Source organism: Oxyura jamaicensis, chromosome 11, assembly GCF_011077185.1.
Source record: "Oxyura jamaicensis isolate SHBP4307 breed ruddy duck chromosome 11, BPBGC_Ojam_1.0, whole genome shotgun sequence".
NCBI classification, from domain to species: domain Eukaryota; kingdom Metazoa; phylum Chordata; class Aves; order Anseriformes; family Anatidae; genus Oxyura; species Oxyura jamaicensis.
The window spans coordinates 7,211,181-7,232,000 of NC_048903.1; the positions used below are offsets into that span (position 1 = coordinate 7,211,181).

At 40.0% G+C, this 20,820-nt stretch overlaps 1 protein-coding gene across 2 annotated transcripts in view; it reads left to right on the forward strand.

Moving 5' to 3' along the window:
* Window positions 1–18,193, forward strand: part of SIAH1 (siah E3 ubiquitin protein ligase 1) — a 27,796-nt gene extending 9,603 nt beyond the window's left edge. For both annotated transcript variants that reach the window (XM_035337007.1, XM_035337008.1), the window contains exon 2: window positions 15,803–18,193. In XM_035337007.1, the coding sequence (XP_035192898.1) occupies window positions 15,805–16,653 (849 nt within the window). In that variant the 5' untranslated portion in view covers window positions 15,803–15,804 and the 3' untranslated portion in view covers window positions 16,654–18,193. The remainder of the gene's footprint in view (window positions 1–15,802) is intronic.
* The last annotated feature ends 2,627 nt before the right edge of the window (window positions 18,194–20,820 follow it).

A 20,820-nucleotide genomic window follows, 5' to 3' on the forward strand; every position in this document is an offset into this window, starting at 1 on the left:
CAGCGGGGGCCGGGGGCCGGCCCGGGGCCTGCGCGCCCGGCCCAGGCGCTGCGGGAAGCGGTCGCGGGAGGAACCGGGCCCGGCTGCCCCGCCGCGCCGCCTCGGCTCCAGCCCGCGGGGCCGTGCTGCCTGCCCCGCTGCGTGCCGGGCGAGTTTAAAGGCGGGGGGCCGCGGCTCATGCCCCTGCGCCCCTCTGGGTTAACCCCGGCTCGGAAACAATAGCGTTTGTTGGGAAGCGCAGCGCAGCTGGGAGGAGAGCTAAGTGACTTTTCCGGCGGTGAGCTCGTGGCCCCTTTACGTATTACCAGCTCACGTTTTGCTTGTAAAAAGTACCGTATTTCTTCGGTGTTCTCGGTCTCTATTTGAAGAAGTCTTGGTGAACGCTGCCGTCCTTCTGTAATGAGCCGTTTACTTATGCACTAAATAAATAGATAAAGTGAGTTAATTTGTTTAAGGTGGTAGATGAGTGGATATTAGGAGGCTCGTAGCTAATTGGACTAGGTCTTGAAGGACACGGGACGTTCCGCATGCAGGAACATAGTTTCAGTTGTCTCTTTATCTCCCTCCCAAGCTCTGAGGCGAGCACGGTGCATTCCAGAGGGGGAGGAAAAAGGGAAGGGGCTTTTCTCAGCCCTGAGATCTCCAAGCTGGTCTTGGAGTACAGGTGCTCAAACACTGAGGCTGGCTGATATTAGGGTGAAATTCAGATCTCTGGGCTAGGTATATGCTGCAGAAAATAACTTCGGGGAGTGTACCTAAAGAAAAAATTGGATCGGATCAGGTTTTATCACTTGTTCTGTGCTGTAACACCGATGTTGAAACTGAGTGCTAGAAACGATAATTACACAAACTTCAGTGGAAACTCATGTTTGTAATCACCTTCAGCACTTTTCACAGTAGTGAGAAGTGCAGGAAAGCACAAGGGTAAGAGCTTTTGCTTGTATGCTTCTAGGAACCTATTGTGACCTAAGAATGCTCATACTGACGAGATGATGAGTATCTTCATCCTGAAAGCATGCACAGAGCACGGTGTCCATTGACCTATCGGTTGCGTTGGTAGGGTTCCAATACTGTAGTCTTATTGGACTGTACTAGAGGAGTTAGCTCAGAAATCCAGTGGCTGCAGCTAAGTACGTGTGAACCAAGGAAAGTAAATATTTTAAATAGCAGAAGGGCTTTCTGTACTGAAGCATGAGCATTATTGCTGTTGTCTGCTTAGTGCGAACTGAGAAAGTAGTACTAGTCGGATATCAAAGACACCTGCTTGTATTGCACAAGAGAGGGGAGTGTGGGTGAGTTTGTATCAGAAGCAACTCGTCCTGGTCTGAACACTCAAAGGAATCGAGCGGGACGGTTCTATGAGCTCTGGTCTTCACGTGAAACATCTTGGAAGGCTATACATATAACTCTTAGGAGAAACGTGGCGTTCTTAATTGTAAATTAAAAGAGCTTTGTTTTATTTTTCTGCTTGTAACGTTTCTGCTCTTCTAACTGTTAGCTTTAACAGTTGGACTAAGTTGTGCCAAATAGGTTATCGTTGGGTATTTTGCTTTAGTGGTTGTCTCATTTTTGGGAGCTAAGCTGAACCAGAAGAATCAAGGTAAATCAACAGTATCTGAAATTCTGGACACACGTAAGGAACTCGGTTATGCCGTTGTGGTGCACGTTCCCAGCCTGTGGACAGCTGAGGTAATAATGGTGTCTCCAGCTGTTGACTGTAGAGTTCCCTGAATCCCTGGTTAAGTGCTCCAGTGGCAGTGAAGTACCCTGCGAGGGCACCGGCAAGCTCTAGTCATCTCAGCCATCAGTTAAGGCCCACAGTTCAGGATTTCTTCTCTGAAGTTTACTCTATTAAGCATGAGCATTGTATATGCAGGACATCGTGTTACTGGCTATTTCTTGTTTTTAAGGGAAAATGGCATTAAGAAAAGTGAAAAATAGTTGGGGGAATAAAGAAATAGTAGGAGATATCCCTTTTAGCACTAGCAGAAATACACTGCAAGGAAAGATATTTTTACCTTTAATAAAATGTTTTGCTTCGTTGGTAAGAAAACTTGTAGGCAATTTACACTGTTTCAGAGTGCACGTACCGGTAACCTCTGAAACAGTGTCAGGACAGAAATGCAATTTGGGTCCGAGTTCTCTGTGTATGGTATCACATGGTGGACTAGAAATGTAGAGGGAGAGACAAATACCGGTCACTGTGACTTGGTAGTGCAGGTTTACCCGAGTTTTTCCTCTTAGTACCCAACAGTTTGTAACAGATCTTTCCAAGTCATTGCCACCATGCTACACAGTGTTCGGATGTGAGCTTTGCTAGGTAAAGAAGACAGAACCTGTCACTAATGCTCCCATTAATACTCTCTAGATTTATGCCACACTTCATAAAATACAGATACACACACACGTAACACACGTGTTCTAGTCCAGAGAGCCTGCTGTGTTTCTGTAAAGCCCTGGACAACTATTTTAAGTATATTCCTGTTTGAGTTAATCTCTAAAATGGTGATCCTTTATGCTATTACAGGAATAATGAGAGATTTGGTTACTAATACCACAGTACTTTAATCTGATAAAGTGCAAGATAATTACAGTTAACCAAATGGTGCCTTTCTGATTTTGACTCGTTTCTCTTTGTAGAAGCATAGTGCTGAGAGCTGAGCATGGAAGCTGAGATGGGCTGTGCTTTCAGTAGGGAAGTAAAATATTATTTGACTGGTGACAATTGTATTTGTCTTCCTGCATCCAGAAATGCATTTCAAAAATACTGTTGTTAAATTTCTGCAGGGAAATTGATTTAGAGCAGCAAATTCACCTACTGACAGTTGTTGTCAACCATTTCCTTTTCTGTTTGCTTTATCTAGAAACAGCTGTTTGTATCTTTTCTTATAACAATTGGTGACCTCCCTGAGAGGTGAAAAGCAGCATGTTACGGTAGCTTCTGTTGCTTAGAGAAGTAGTTATTAGCTCCTTTAACATGAAACAGTAATTCTTTGCACTTCTGTGTGTGTGGTATAAAAATCTATAAAGTCATATTTTGATGTTCTTTCCTACATTTCTCACACACAGAGCTAAGCAGAGCAAGAATTCATTTAGCCTTTGATGAAAGGCTGAAGTGGCTTTTCAGTGTTTGTATTTTGAATGCTGTCAAGGAGGAGCATTTACAGTGTCACGCTTTTTAAGAGTTATTCTCAAACGCATGTTCAGATGAAGTATGTCCAAAGAAAAATATATATGAAGGAAAATTGAATGTTAAGTTTTTCTGATGTGCAGGTTGTCAAAAGATTGAAAAGGTTTTGACTAGAGGAGGAGTATTTTAATGCAACCTGGTGTTAAATTAGAGGAGGGAAAGCTTGAAAATAAATTCATTTATGTAAAGATCACTGGATGTTTAGCCTAGAAATGTAGGTGTAGTTAAAGGCTTATCTTGTTCTTTGACTCCGTATCACAGATCTGTTATGAGAAAAGGTTCTGTGTTTTCTACATTTTGTAAGGGGTTGTTGATAACTGAAATAATTAGGCTTATAAGTTGGTTTGTAAATCTCAGCACATGTTGCTTTATGCCACGATGTGATGTAGGTAGTGATTTGAAGTTAGATAGCTTTATTTCTGAACAACAGGATAAGTTGCTGTTGACAGATCAGTGCTAGAAAAGAAGTAGCAGATGTAGTGCTGAGCTAGTTGGAGTGCACGGAGGGTACGGACGGTTCTGCAGCACCTGAAGACAGTCTCTGTGCAGGATGGCAGCAATAACAGCAGTGTTGTCACTGGCAGTGAAGCTGGCACCAGCGTGAATGTGAAACAGGCCTGTTTCAGTTCCAGGTTTAGTTGAAAACTAATCGATCACCTGTGAGAAATGGGTAACTGTTATCTGGTTCACTTCCCAGAACTGCTTGCGGCATGGTAACATAAGAGCCAGTGCTGCTGCAAGAGAAGTCATCCTCTCTCCTAGGAGCACGTGGGGTCGGTCTAAGTGCAGGCTTACAGCCGAGAGTCTTGCCCTCCAATGCCAGCTTGGTTTTGGTGTCTTCCTTGTGCCAGTGTAAGCACTCACGTAGTTGTTGTAAGCACTCACGTAGTTGTGCAGGACTGATTTTACTGAACGCGTTACCTTAAAGAGAGAGGAGACCAGTGCATGACAGACAGGCAGCACAGCCGTCCCTTTTGGTGGCAGCTTGCTTTTGTTTCTTGCAGAAATGGTGGAATTGCACTCTGACACGCTGTGTGCACGTGTCTGGAGCCATGGAGCCTGGATCTGGTGGATTGTTCTTTGTACTGTAGATAAACCATTTTCTTTAATAGTTTGTAATGGTATCTGAAGGCTCTTAAATATGTAACTGAGCAGTTCTTAAAAGTGCTATTAAGATATTTAATAGCCTTTAAAGCGTGTAATACTGCTACTTTCTCATTGAAAAAAAATAGTGTCTATACCTCATTGTATCAACCCAGACCTTAGTCCAGGGCTCCAGGCTATGAAAAGGGACCTTTTTGGTGGTGGTGGTAGGTTTTTTTGACCAGACGTGGGCCTCAGAATTTGCTAGTCTTAGGATCAGGTAACTTCTTAATTTATCTAGTGTTGTTTTGGAGATAATATTTGCAGCATACTTTTATATACGTTTGGGTGTTGAGACATATATTATCCCATTTCAAGGTACGCGTGGTAAACTTCTCTTGTTTAATTAAAACTATTTTTTAAATTGATGTGAGTTTTTACAGTTAAAAGCAGTGAAAATGCTCTTCTTAGCGAATCCTTTGATTACTGAATTATATATAACTATGATCTCTATGTATATATTGATTTTGAAAAATATTCACACATATATATATGTTTATATGTATAAAATCATTAGAATTATGAAATTAGTTCAATTCACAGGAATTTTCCTCCCATTCTGGAGTGTGAAAGTGTCAATGCAGTTGAGAGTTAGATTTGTGTATGGCTCAGCTCTCCACGGCTGATATCTGTGCGATTATGCAAGTACGCCAAGGATGTAATTTGAAGACTGGTTGCACAGGTGTGACTAGGGGATAATTTGGCTGGCAGATGTTGATGGTGTACTGTAAAATTTCAGTTTGGCTTTGTGCTAGGTCAAGTATATCATTAATACCATTAAAAATGATGTTTTACAAATAAAAGTATGCATTTCATAACAGAACTTCAGATGGACATTCTTCTAAAACAGCACCTGTGAAGCAGTAATTTTAACAGCATTTCTATGCATGTCAAAAATGACCGCTGCCTGGTTTTATTTGAAATCAGGTGTTCAATTTAAAGAACAACTGCTGTTCCTTGTGCGATTAGACTTCTTCCATCTGTATACACGTGCTCTTCTGCCAAAGGAGTTGAGTGGGGGGGAAAAGATCGTTTCATGAAGGTTGTTCCTTCATATGCAGAGGAAGAGAGTCGCTTATGAAACTTTGTTCTTAGCTAATTCTTGAATGTTTGATCTTCTGACCTAACACATTTTTATAACACTCTTGTAAAAGAAAAACTTTTTAAAAAATATTAAAGTTTACAGTTAAGCTTTAATGAGTCATTTGGTGTTCCAGATCAAGCACTGCAGCATAGACTTAAGTTTTGCTTTAACTGCGTAACAGAAGAGGGGATGGTATTTTGCAGAGAAGGATGTAGTAATGTTTGCATCTAGAAAGTGATGAGAAAGGGAGCACGAAGTGGCAGAAAGATGTATTTGTGCCTGTCATTTCCAAAGCATTTGTAATATCTTGTGTTTTATTTTCTGACACAGACTCAAGCCTGACTTCAGAGTGATTATGGCTGGATTTTAATTTTGTATGCCATGAAGCATTTCCCAGGCAATAAGAATACATGAAATAGCCCATTTTGTTTTGTGATTTAGATAAACCTGAAGAGAATTTAATGGGAATATAAAAAAATAAATGCAATTCTCTCGCTTGAGAGCTCTTTTTCTGCTGAATATGAATCATTTGCTTCAAAAGCTGGGTTGTTGGATCTTCACAGGGAAAGTTGAGAGTATTTTTTGGTAATACAAGCATTCCTCTAAAGAGAGGTTTCTGTTACTAGTTCTCCATAAAATGTCAATGTGGAGTTGATGGAAGAAGGCCTTCAGATTAGGTAAAACAAAATTAATGAGAAGGGTGTCGCAAATGTCTCATCTCTAATTTGTCTCTTGATGTAGAAAATACTGGAAGGAATAGAAGCCTCCATATGTGAGCAGGACTTGGACCATTTCTCTAGAAAGTAAGCAGTGATTGCAGTTTGGCTATTGTTGACTATTAAGTTTGAGATATTAAAATAATTTAACAATAATTTAACATAGTGTCACTTAGCATGTAATAACGTATAGTTACTACTAACCTGAAGTCAATTTGAAAAGGGTCTACAGAGTAAATTTAGTATCCTTACTGTGTTAGTTCATTCCCTTTTCATTGGTGTCTGAGACTTGCAGCTACTTACAGTGTTTTAAAACCTTGAACAGGCAGGGAAGTGCTTGCCTGTGGTGACTCAGAAACTTGTGACAGAGCAGGAACTAAACGCAGGTTTCCCATGCCACAGACTGCTCTAGTACCACTAATTCTGCTTTTCAGGTTTCAAGGAATGCTGAATCTTCTTGTGTAATGTGGTGGTCTGTGAAGTCAGCAGTTCACAGCGTATGGTTGCTGTGCCTCAGGTTGATAATGCTGGCTGAAGAGTGCTCAGATTTGTGAGCTAAAGCCACGTTCTAACTCGTGTTTTCATGGGAAGCATGTTCTGCAGGGCTACGGACAGTAGCGCTGATGCTCTGGACGCAAATACGACCAGGGTAACTTTACCAGTAGTCAAGTTTGAGAATGCAAATAACATTGTTATAATTAATAATAATAATAAAAAGGCTTGTTAATGATGACAGTCAAATCCCCGTGCTACAGTACCACAGAAACAGTTGATTCAAAACTAATGAGCAGGGGAAAAATCAGTCACTCAAGTAAACTGTGTAATCTGTGAACCGGCCTCCAGTGCCACTGCTGTGGGATCTGCGGTGCTCGGATGTTCTCCTTATGCACGAGTTCATGTTTGATGTACCTTGTGGCACAAAGATGTCTGCTCTCAGTTCCTGAAGCCCTCCCATGCACGTTCACCCTCCACAGGCCATGTTCCCAATCTTCAGAGGGCTCCACCGTGTTCCAGGGCGCAGCCCTGCATACAGCAATTGAGAACAGATTAAAGATCACGGGAATAGATTATTATCTAAGATGGAAATATGTATGAACCTACGCAATGCACAAAATAGATCTTTCCAAAAAATAGTCTATATACATAATTGTGTTCTGACTCCTCCTCCTGCAAAGCAGCTGTCTGCGTTGGGATCGGTCTCTTGTGGGCCACGACTTTTTCTTTCATCAGGTCTGGTTATTTTGATGGTCTGCTCCCTACTTAGTTATGCAGGAAAGGGTGCATAAAACAGATCTGGAATCTGAACTGGAATAGTTATCGCTGGAAGACTTTGCATGTGAAAGCCCCTCAGAGTACAGGTATTTCTTTTCGTTGCGCTTTATTGAATTAAGGTAGGCACTTCCATACCACACCCTCTTCCCTGTGTCTGCCACAGACACAGGAATGGTGATGCAATATTGCATGGCAATTACAGTATACAGCGAAGAATATAGTTTTTGCAAAGTCAGACTGAGGACAGAAACACAGCCCCCAAATTGCCACACTTGGTAGGATTTGTTGTTAATGCTTACAGAGTTGTTTCGCGTGTTGTTGTTTTTTTCTTAACTTGTATACAGAGTCCAGCTATCTCATAAAGCAGAATTAAATGCTTCCTGCTTTAGATGCTTCTGGGTGGTGGCATATGTTACAGCATGAAAAATAACTTGCTTTTTTTTCTGGTGCTGTTAATAACTTGCTTTGTAGCTGGCCACCCTGGGTGCCTGCCTGCCTTTTTATTGCAACATGCTAAGCCTGGAACTTTTAAAAAGGTAACTGTTTACCTGTGTTTATAGAAATGAATGTTCAGAGTTACTGCTGGAAGAGGATCCTGATGTAGTGCTGTGTGCACAGTAAAAGGAAACAAAATGTTACTAAAAAACAGAAACTGTTTTCCCTGATATTTGTTGTTTCTGTAGAGTTGTATGTATTTTCATATGAAGTTTGTCTTTATTTTGTTAGATTCTGTGGTTTCTGCCATGATCTTTATTTTGAAATCAGTACTTCTTTATCTCAGCAGTACTGTGCTCAAGCTCTGGCAGACTGCAGAAAAGCGCTTCCAGTGTGCTATCTAGAGGAGGCTAGCATGGGACAGGCGGTGTTTTAAATTCAAACCATAGCTTGTTACGCTGTAGGTTCCAGGTGCAGGCATTCTGGAGGTTCAGGTGTCCTCTGTCAAGGAATGCTCTGGCTGCTGCCTGCAGGTATTGATGTGGAGGACGCAGAGCTGGTGAGCTGAGAAAAAAGGAGGGTTTGGTCCAAGTCCCACTTGAGGTACAGTGCAAGAATGTGCATCTTTGAACAGCGTTTCTGTATCACCATCCTGATGCCTGTGTAGTAGGTGGGGGTGTTCTGCAGTATCAGCAAGCTAAGTTATTTGCTCCTTTTGAAAAAGGAAAACTATGGTAAGCTCCCATGTGGAAATGGACCGCAGCCTTTTAATGCAAGCATTTGCTTTTGATTTGTATTTAAAATATGGTTCTTTTTCTTCCATATTTGAAGCTATATGTAATGGAACAAGTTGTTTCACTAGCCAAACTTTATTTTATTCCAATAGACTGCCAAATATCAATAATTTTTGCTATTGTTGCTTGTACCAGTTTGTTTAACGTATCACTGTTTTCTTTTTCTAGTGGCGGCATTTGTTAAATTGCTTTTGGTCTAGCTTGAGTTTTCAGAAACATCCTTTATAATTCCCTTAGCTTTCTCCTTCCAAGCTCAAAAGGAGGGGGAGATAAATGTCATGTATAGCTTTATAATAATTTGCTGATGGTCTGAATTTACAAAGAAACATGGTTTTGTATTGAGTTCTAAGTATTGCTATAAGACCTGTGAGCGCTGGGATGTTCTCTGATTATGTAGTGCAGTGACTGGGCCAAACTTAGTTTTTTGTTATTGATCAGACATTTCTAGTTTTCATTCTAGAATGAAGTTTGGGGGTTTATCAGTTAGTTATTCTCTGTGTACTTTGTTTCTGAGCTCATCTTTCATTGCAAGACTGGAATTATCCCAACAGTTTAGCCTGATATCCCAGGCTAGCAGAGTATGGGTTATTCGCTTCTTGAAATTGATAAAGTTCTTTGCATTTAAAAATGAACGCCACGTTTTATGTGGTTGTTGTACATCTTCTATAGGATGTTCTTCCTTTCTAATTGTACATTATAAGGTTGTTGGGAAGAAAATCTTTGGCAGCTAGAAATCGGCCACCTTCTGGCTGGCTGTTCAACTATTCTCCTATCTATGCCAAAACATTAATGATGAATATTAATAACAGTGGCCAAGGCTCAAGTTTTTGTATTGGATTAGAAACAGGTCGCTATAATTTAATGGGCGTAATAATATACTGATTTTGTTTACATAGTGCTGTTTGCATCTGCTACGTAACGTGTGCTGCATTTGGAGACGACCTGGATTGCCCACTAGCATTGACTCACCGGTGATAGCATTCTGTGCAAGAGGACAGACTCGATAGCATCAGACACATGCTGAGGGTTAGGGTCTGGTGGTTTGCTGCAGATGTAGCCACAAAGAGCATGACCGGTCCCATGATTGTAAATCCATGGGGGTTTCCTTTCCTGATTATTGGAAGGAGGTGTTCGTAGAGAGCTGCTTTCAGGAGGCAAGAAATAAGTACCTGCAATTTCAAGCAGATGGGGTCACTACAAAGCAGTGGAAATTACAGTAACCTTGTATGTCAAGGAGGTGAGCTGGAGAGGCGATACTTTCCAAAATTCATTTGGAAATGAGTTTGGAATATTAATTTTCATTTCCAAAATGAAATAATCATGAGATCTGCCCATTTTTTATTTTTATTTTTTTATAAATTTTATTTTAAAATACACTATTAGATTGGGTTGTTCTGGCTTTTGGTTGTTAAGGAGAGCAGCCCTGAGGTGTCTGAAATAACAAATAGAGTATCGTTAAGGACACCAAAGCAAATGGTGTCTGGAAGGGTTGGAAAAGTTCTTAATTCATAAATTGAAAACAAAAGATAGAGACTAAATTGGGTTATGTAGTTGATTAATGATTTGTCATGAGCTGTAAATGCTTCTACAATTTTGAAGCAGGTCAGTACGCACAGAGGCTGTGAGAGCAGCGATGTACTGTTGTGTCTAACAGTGTCAGGTTTCCATAGGGAGCCATACATTTGACATTAACCATGCCAGGCTTTTTGTGATCTGAAGTTTTCCAGAATTCAAAATGGAAAAAAATTGGGCCCCCAAATGAGTTTAAAAATAACAGAAATCAAAAAAGAATACTTTGAAGTTACTCTCTGAGATACTTGTGCATAATACACTTGGTGCCGTATGTACCTGCTGAGGTGTGGTGCTGGTGAGGGCGATATATGGTATTTTCAACAGAGTCTGCCGAAACCTCTTTCCCTTCTGTTTTGCTGTACATTGGGCTAATACGAGTGCAAGAGAGGGGACAGAGGAAAGAGAAATTGCTTAGTAAATTATTTTCAGAAATATTAAGCACATGCAGTTGGGGAACTGGCTTGTACATAGTGCTGTAGTCCTAGAGTCTCTGTCCCCAGCAGATTAAGACTTTTTCATAATTGAGCAGCCATGGAACAAAAATCCGTGATCCTAAGGACTTCTAGTATGAAATTAACCTAGTGCCACTTTAAAAATGGCAAGGAAGTTCCCTACTTGAAATACACTGGTGCCCCTTTTTAATAGGAACAAGGTGTGCTTTTTAATTACCTCCATTCTCAAGATAATATTCACTTGGGTTTTCTGTATCAGTAACACTTGGAGTTACTTGAGCATGAGATTATGTACTTGGTGTGTATGTGTATACATACGCACGCACCATCCTTTTTTCTAAATAGGCACACATGCTTCTGTTGCGCTCAGTAAACCTTCCTTCTGCCACCAGGGCAATATTGGTGGGTTTTGAATCTTTTTAATTTGTTGCTTGTAATGTTTACAGATGTTACAGATATTACATCATACACATTTCTGATTATGTTCTCTAACTTTTCTGTATCTACTTGCGTGTTATTATTTAGACTAGTCTAATCATTATTTTCAACAGTTCATTTAGCCTTTGGGTTTTGACATTCTTTGGCTGATGTAGCACCTCAGAGAGTAAACTGTCAGTGTTTGCCACAAGTTTGAACATCGTTATGAAGTGATCTAATTTCCAGTGCTCTGTAATGGGTATTTTTTTTAAAAAGTCTAATTTTCAAATATGATTGTACAGTTGAAAAAGTTAAAAGATTTTGTATGATCTTGCTGATGGCTGTAAGGCATTGAGAGTTTATAAATTTTGAATGCGAGTTTCTGGATTCAATTAGTTCTGAAATGTGATTGAAGAAACATTTTATTGTATCACATCTAGAAACTTGTGATAAGGCATTTTTTCTGTCCTTGAACCATTCTTTCAGTATTATATAATTAGATTTTTTTTTCTGTCCCAGCCATTAAGATGACTATATGAATTTTTGTGGGGTTTGTGGTGGTTTCTTTTTTTCCCCAAACTCATATTCAATTACCCTCTCGAAAGGAATTTAAAACACTAACCCCAAGTCTAATCTATTCAAAATGAGTGCAGATATTTCAGAAGTGGCTGGTGTTAACCTGAAGTTGTCGAAGGTGCCCTCTATTTCGGTGAGATGGGAGAGATTTAGTTTCAAGGATGGGTCTGGAGCTAATGCCTTTGAAAGGTGAGAAGCTGAGCTGGTGTCAATCTATTCACGTACGCTGCCGTTACTGCCATGGCATGTGAGATCCGCTCTCTTTATGAACTTTTCTTGAAACTGCTTTCCTCATCTGCACCTCAGCCCAGCTTTTTCCCCAGTCAGATTCCCACCTCTTCCCATTGGCACCGCGGTTCTTCTCGCCCTGCTGGGGCTGCGCGGACTCTCTCCCTGCAGGCCCCGTGCCCCAGGTCACAGTGCCTTGGGGGGTGCGTGCTGGTGGCTTTGCTCAGGGGACAGCCGCAAGAGGGAGAGCCCAGGGCCTGTGTCCAGCACTCCAGGGAGCAATCCTGGTGAATTTCTCAAAGGCCATTTCTGTGGCTTTTCTCAACCATGCCTGCTTTGGCTGGAAACTTTCTTGACTTGTAACAGGTGGGGATGTCGCATGTTGCACATACTGCGGTGAATGTTAAGCATTGCTTGTATTTAGTTAGTTACTGATGCTTCTGGTAGGTGGCCTCTGTTTGCACGTTACAGGGCTGATACGAGGTTCCACGGCCGTTCTTCAGCAGGATGTGAATTTTGAGGAGGAAAGCATTATTAAGATGACTTTCTCGACCCAGACGCTGTCGCCTCAGTTTGTGTGCTGCCAGAACCACTGATGGCAACACACCTCGGCTGAAGCTGGTACCCTCACGGTGCTGCCTCAGCCCGGAGCCCTGTGCAGCCATGCTCTGGTGCCATCCCGCTGCTCTGCTCTGGTGGTGGTTTGGGCACCTGGTGCTGCAGCCTTGGGGCTGGGCCTCGCTGGGCTCCATGGGAACCACTGGCTGGCCCCAATGGAACAGGGGCTTGGGGCTGGGCCTGGCCCATGGCACAGCGGGGGCTGTGTTTGGGGGTGCAGGGGCGTTTCCACAAGAGGTTGGTGCCTGCTGCTTCTGCCAAGGGCATTGCTCTTCCTTGATCTAGAACAAGGAATTCTTAAAATACCATTTTTCCCTTTTCATTCTTCCCATTGGCTGAACTTTTACAAATTTGTACAATATTTGAATAACTTGTGGGAAGTAGTATTTTTGCAGACGCACACCCGGCACTCCATAGGTTGCCAGTGCTGCCTAGAGACTTAGCTCCACTGTGGGGGAACAGAGTAGTAGCGCATGTAGCTTGGTTTGTTTTGGTTTTACCTCTAGCAAGGCTTTGGTAGCTAAAAATAGCTTTAAACTTTACTTCCAGTTTTACTTGGTTTGTAATTATATTTTTTGGGGAATTCAGCAGGAGTGAAGAGGTTAACTGTGTGACACTATTAGCATTTCTACTGGTGATAAACTTGTAGCCTCTAAGAGAGCTATAAACAATCAACTTCTTTGCCATCATGATGCATTATTCATCTTTTATGTTAACAGGGGAGATGAAAATGTAGGCTCTGGGCAGGTTTAGGCTTGGTAAATTACAGTTTATAGATTTATCCAGTTTCTTCCTTGCTTGTTAGTCTCAATGGTCTGGTTCACAGATTCCTGCTCGTTTCCATTCCCCGCTCATTTGGCTGGCCCTTGGTTGTGGAAGTTGTGCGTAAAGGCTGCTCCCATACAGAAGTGGTAAAGCACGGCTGTGCAATTCTCGTCTTCCTCAGTGCTTCTGGAGCTTAGAAAGCTGAAGTGGGAAGTGCCTCTGTGCATAAGGTCTTTTTCAAAGCTTGTAGGTTGCTTAATTTATCTGTTGTATGGGCTCTGGGAGGTGTAATTAGGCAAACCAAAGCTCACCCAGCTAGTCTGACTGCCTAGGGAACTGGTCTGACACCCTGGTTTTCACCAGTGTTATCTGTGGGTTACTGGGGATCCCTGGATCAGGATGTATGGGTTCAGGTAAGATGAAGCATGCACAAGCTTTTCTGAAATGTGTTTGCAGTTTCTGAAAGGAAATCTTTTTAGAAGTTTATGTATGAATATGCATGCAATTTCTAAGCTCTTTCCATGCAAATGGTATGGTAAGAGTTTGTTCTGCTGTGTACAATCGTTCTGCTGTGTATAATTTGTTCTCCTAGACCACAGAACTGCAGTGTGCCATCGTGAGTCTCCCACCTACGGGTGTTGGGGAAAATAGCAGCAGTGATCAGTTGTCATAGGGGCTTATCATTTGAATCCCTCTGCTGCAGCAAGCTGGTGCAGTATCGCTTCCCCAGAACATAGATCCGATTTGTCACAGATAACTTGAACTTTCCATCTCGGTAGAATGCCTTACAGTAGGAAAATATGGCTAAAGAAACAAGCGTTCCTTTCCTACCTCCACAATATCAGTCAAGGTCCAGCAACGCAAACCATTGTATGGCTTTATTTCCAAAGATGAGAACTGGGAATTGTGTGTCCAACAAGCCGGAGTTGAAAGAGGCTTGGGAGGGGTGAGATGCTGCTGCTAGTGGGTGTGTGAGACACAGTCAGCAACTGAACAGCAAATCTTAGCCACCCATGTTTTACTAGCCTCTGGATTAGAGAGCTGGTTTTGTAGAAGGATAAAACTGCCTGTGGTTGGTTACTTTGTGAACGTCAAGGGCTAAGTTACGTTGCTTGTTGGGATCTCTTTGTTCACTTGATGCCCTGAATAACATCTGTCTTGCAAAAGCATGCACAGTATGCTGCATTGAGGTATCTGGTCCAAGTATGAGTAAGTTTGTTTGTGGTTGAAATGATTCTAAATATGGGAAGCTTGCCTATTGCCTAATATTCCCATGTCAAATACAAAGGAGATTAAAGATGAGGTTTATTTTGAGAGCTTTATACATACGTGACAGGTACAGAGCTGGTGTACTTGCAGAGAAACACTTAAGGTGGTTGAGAATGTCACTGTGTAATGAAATCCAATTTTGGATAGCATTTTACTTAACCTAAGGTGCATTTTTTCAAAATTGAGGGATGTTTTTTCCTGGTGCTACTAGTGATTCCTTTTGTACAAGTAGGAGGAGAGTTGGGGGGGTGCAGTACAAAGTGTAGCATCCAAATGTGGTAAGAAATGCGGGACTTTTACCACTCTTGAACCCTTGAGAGAACTGTTTGGTCAGATAGCTGTTAACTTCGGTTTGGGGACATTTGAAAAAATTGAACTTGAGTTCCACTGAATGTAAAATTTTGTAAGCAGTGCCTTTTCAAGGTACTGGGCATACTTGAGTACTTAAATGTTAAAACTAATTCTCAAATTTCATCTTGTGAATTTGTTTGGGATATTCAATTAAATGTTTTGTTTCTTTTCCGGTATTTTCGCAAATGGTTCACTTCAGCAAGTGGAAGCAATAGCTGCGCTTAAGCTGTAGGACTTCAAAATAAGAAAATGAGTCAATATCCTGGCCTGGGAAAAAGCACTGTAGTGATCTTCATATTTGTGTTTGTCCTTGTTACTTTTTTTTTAATGCAGTATTATTTTATACAGTAAATGCAGTATATTTTATACAGTAAACATGATTACTGAGGTCCTATCTTGAGGTTTGTGTGTTCATTTAAAAATGGCTAGTTTCTTCTCTCACTAGATACACAGCAACTTAAAATTCAGCTTGAGAATTGTTGTGTAGTGTGCCCATTTGTTACACTCAAGTGATGTGGATGGAATGTTTTGAATGTGCAATAGTAAAAAACAAAACACTCCCACCCCTAAACAACAACAACAACAAAAACCTTTAAGGATTTCAGTTACATTAAGCATATCTTTACTCATTTACCCTACAGCTTCCAATAGGTAAATTCCACTTCAGAGTAATTAGCAGAATTTCATCCCTTGTTAAATTTGCATGGCATAGATGTGTCTGTTCTGTGGAGCACAGCTGATCATCTACATGTAAAGTACCCGCGGTTGGCATTACGTATTTAGGGTTTACTTCCATTTCTATCTAGTTTCTTTTGAAACTTCTTTGAAAATCAAGAAATAGTGCATGCAGAAGAAAACAAAATGCGTTTAGATGTAATCTCTACTCTATCCTCATTCTTTTTTTCTCTCTTCTCTTACAGAAATGAGCCGTCAGACTGCTACAGCACTACCTACAGGTACTTCAAAGTGTACACCATCACAGCGGGTGCCTGCACTGACTGGCACTACAGCTTCCAATAATGACTTGGCTAGTCTCTTTGAGTGTCCTGTTTGTTTTGACTATGTGCTGCCACCAATTCTTCAGTGTCAGAGTGGCCATCTTGTTTGTAGCAACTGTCGCCCCAAACTTACGTGCTGTCCAACTTGCCGAGGCCCGCTGGGCTCCATTCGTAACCTGGCTATGGAGAAAGTTGCCAATTCTGTACTATTCCCATGTAAATATGCCTCTTCCGGATGTGAGATAACTTTGCCACACACAGAAAAAGCAGACCATGAGGAGCTGTGTGAGTTTAGGCCTTACTCCTGTCCATGTCCCGGTGCTTCATGTAAATGGCAAGGTTCTCTGGATGCTGTAATGCCACATCTGATGCATCAACATAAGTCAATTACTACGCTTCAGGGAGAAGATATAGTGTTCCTTGCTACAGACATTAATCTTCCTGGTGCTGTTGACTGGGTTATGATGCAGTCTTGTTTTGGCTTTCATTTCATGTTAGTATTGGAGAAACAGGAAAAATATGATGGTCACCAGCAGTTCTTTGCGATTGTACAGCTGATAGGAACACGCAAGCAAGCAGAAAACTTTGCTTATCGACTTGAGCTAAACGGTCATAGGCGGCGATTGACTTGGGAAGCAACTCCTCGATCTATCCATGAGGGAATTGCAACAGCCATTATGAATAGTGACTGTCTAGTCTTTGACACCAGCATTGCACAGCTCTTTGCAGAAAATGGCAATTTAGGCATCAATGTAACTATATCAATGTGTTGAAATGGCAATCAAACCTCTTCAGGCCAGTGTTGAAAACCATTGCATTTAACTTAGCAGAAACTAGGGTAACCATCGTTGACTGTCAGACAAATTATTTGCTAGGTGGAGGATAGACATATATGAAGGTAAATAAAAGGAGAGGCTGTTAAATTACAGGAAGCAGTTGCATGTAGTAACACTAATATATTTAAAATAAGTCAACAGTAAACCACTGAAAATATATATACACCCAAAATGGGCATCTTTTGTATTAAGAATTGATTCTACAGGAAATGTTGTAAAATAATTCTAAAAACTTGTTTGTAGATTGATTGTACTGTTGAAAAGGATACTGTTTCGTGTTTTTGTTCGTGTTCTTTTCCTCCCCCTTTGACTGACAAGCCATGTTGAGCGGTTTGGTCTCTGGCCGCTGCGTCCCGCTCCCCTCCTCCCCCCCTCCTTTGTAAGTCACTACATAGTATTGCTGCTGTTTGTGTATATTTTTTGTGTATTTGCTAATTTTTATTAACTTCTAGTTTTTCATTAAATAAATATGACTTTCTTTTCTGTAATTCAGGTTTTTCTCTTTTTTTTTTGTATCTTTTAAAAATTAACTGCAGGTGTCATCTTTTGATATGCATAATTGCTATGGTAAAATTAATATTTCTGTATGTTTGGTAAATTTGTCTCTTTCCAGTAGTCAATTCATTGGTGATGCTGTTCTTAACTGAGCTATTTTGTGAATGTATTGAACTTGAAAGGAGTAATTATGTTCAAAGATGTATCAGGAAAGAAAGCTCCTTTAAAAACAGGTCTAGATGTTGTTGTACTTTGAGTTATGATCTGACATAAATGAATTACCAAGATTTTTCCAAATTAAAAAAAAAAAATCACGTTTCAAATTTAGAGATGCTTAGAAACTCAATTGCATCCTTGTATTATTTGGTTTTCCAGTACAAAGAAGGTATTGTCTTGCACAGTATTTGTAACTATAAAACAGACCATTTGTTTAAAAAAAGCAAAAAAAAAAAAAAAAAAAGGGGGGGGGGGGGGCAGTCAGAACAAGATGTTTGCAGTCTTTTTATATTTCTCATTAAAAGAATACCTGGAAAATTAAAATACAATTTTTTGCTTTTTGCTTTAGCTCAAAGTTTGACACACTACTACTACTCTTGCTCAATTTCTTGTCCTCATGTCTCTTGGTTGTTACTAAAGTAATTTCTTGAACTGATTTTTGTATATCGTTTTAGTGACATGATACACAGTCAGATGCAAGTAATCTCTTACAGGTATGATTTCACCAGCCATAAAAGCTTTGTAGGATACTGGGCTTTACGCAGACTGCCTATATGTGAAAAAATAACCATGAATGTATAATGGTATTTGTGTTACAAAACATAGACACGGAGACAGAAAAAAAGAGTAAGGTGAAAAGCTGTTTCATCTTAAGCTATTTAAAGGAAATCTTTGTCAAACCTAGTAGTAATGGGCATCTGTTCAGAGAGGTAGTCTGGCTATGAATTACTTTTGTAACACATTAAAATACAGTTTATTTACTGTGCACTGTCTTTAACTTTCTTATCAGAAATTGCTTTGTTAAGTCAAGTGTTGTTCCTATTATTTTGGTGCATAAGGTAAGTAGTTGTACAGGTAAGGAGCATAAAACCCATTGGGCTGGATACATACACTACTACAGAAACCATTGGTTTCGTGTAATGAAAGAAAACAATAATACTACTTATAATTTGTTTCTTAGGCTGTTGAAATTTTGCACAGATTTCAGTTAGAAGATGTATTGTGACAGTAGACAGATGTTTCAAGACAAATCCTTCAATCTAGCATTTTTTTCTTTACCAAACAGACAACTAATTGTTTGCAGTCTTCTGAACTCAGTAATTACTCTCACCTAATTAAGCTTGTCTGTATTTACCCAAGTTTTCTCTTCTGGTCTACTGACAAACTCAGCTAAATACACAAATAGATTTTATAGGCATACATTTACTCAGCAGCTCACCCATTCACTCCTCATTGGCTGGCTCGGACTGAAGTTTACCTGCCGAGGTTATCTGCTTTTCAGCTCAAGTTCTGTAAGGAAATCTAGCTAAGAACCTGTAAGGGTCGCCCTGAGCAGCCTGATAGTTGCAACTGGAGTGTTGCAGGGCTGTGTAAGCGAGTGAGTTACTTGGGATTGCTGCTTGTACTCATGTTGTGTCCCCAGAAGAACTGTGAATCTTGAAACCTTTCTGCACTGATACACAGTGATTTTTATTTAGGCTGGAACTTGAGAGTATGATTCTGAAGGGGACTAAAAAGGGCATTTGTAATGAGCTTTAGAAGCTAACTGATATGGTCAGACTGCTTTTTCATTGTGTTTTACAGATGACACGCTATAGCACTACTAACATATGCTGGACTTACTGCTATGACATAAACCGGTACTCTATTTGGTGTAACAGACAAAACAACAAAAACCTGTATGAAACACTTGATGCCCATCATCAGATGGAATGACTAAACAAATTATACTTAGGCCCAGATCCTCAAAAGTATTGGAAGCATAATTCAGTGGATCTCCTCTAAGTAGTTTGAGGATCTGGTAAGTAAACCTTGCTCTGTTATATATGAAAAAAGAAAACGTACTAAAAATCTGTACAGCGTACTGCCTTATCTAAAATAAATGGTGTATTAAAGCCTGCCACTGTCTTAGCATTAGCTATTTATTTTAGAAAGTACTAGTTTTCTTTGCTGTATTGGGAGAGTATTCAAATTTGTCTTAAATAGATGAATGCAGTAGAACTTATATTTATTCCCTATTACTACCTCCATTGTTTTTCATTGCCTTGGGAAAAAAAAAAAGCCTTAAAAGGAAAATGTTTGACAAATATGGATGTTAATATTTGGCTTCTGTTTTGACATGTCTGATTAGTTTTTGTTTGCAATATTGCTTTAAATTGAAGCAGATGAACTGTTTTGTGTTGCTACCTATACCATTGCATTATTCAGTATTGTTTCAAAGCTACTATGATTAAAAGCATGAATTGCACTAGTGGGATAGTTTTATCTGTAGCAACTTAAGAGTGTGGACTGTGGATAGAGGAAAGGAACTACCGTTGCTGCCTTTTACCTTTGATAAGCTTAGTTACCTTACAGTATATTCTGAGGGACACGCTCATGTTTATCATCAGGTCTGTTTAAATGTCAGTGCAAAGCAGAGTAATCCCTAGTGTATCAAAAGTACTTTAAAAGATCATTCTTATTCTGGTTTGCTGCGGCACAGATTGTTATTCTTTAGAGTATTTTGTGAAAACAAAAGAAAATACACATGTAACTATCTGCTGTTATAATGGATAATGCTTAGGTTATATTAAAAATAATAATAATATCCCAAGAAGGTAACATAACCAAGTCACCTCGTGGTGACAAGTGGGAACATGAAAATCTGTAAGTAAATCCAGATAAAGATCTTTAGAGTTGCATTTAAGTTCCTCACCTTTTAGATAAAGCCCATGTAGACAAGATGGAGTGGTGTGGCAGAAAGTCATTGCTCAACTTTTTTGGGGAGCAACTCTCTGTTCTTCTGAAGTGATATTGCTGTAGAAGCCGTTTATTTTTTCTTTTTTTTTTCAAACAAACAAAACCCTATATTTATTGTATTTCAAAAAACACATTTTTTCTATACGTATAAGCAGACTGCAGTGGAATTCCACGCACATCTGTTTTTCTTACTAGCATAAAGTATTGCGGGATTGTTATTTGATATTAATTAAGCTTGGTAAAGAGAACATTTTTTTCTCCCCTACCGGTGTTGAGTGAAGGCCAAGCAGGGTATTAGTTACCATTCCTTTCTGCTATTTTACTGATTGTCTTTTTTTTTTTTTTTGCACTTTTTGTGTTCAAGTATTCTGTAAGGCAGAAAAACATAAAGACTGTTGCCTCTTAACCTTGGAACTTAGATAGTGAATGACTTAAGAGTATAATTAATTCTTAAAAGAGTAAAACAAAGGTATTTTTTAAAACGTTTTATTAGATGATGTCTTCTGTGAAAGTTTTGAGATCTTATAAGGCAGGTGCAGAAATACCCACTGCATTTATTAATACAATTACTGTTAAGGTCCAGGTAAATAGGTAAATCAGCTTTGTTTGTATCTATGGAAATTAAAGCAAAACAAGCTACTAATTTTGATTTAT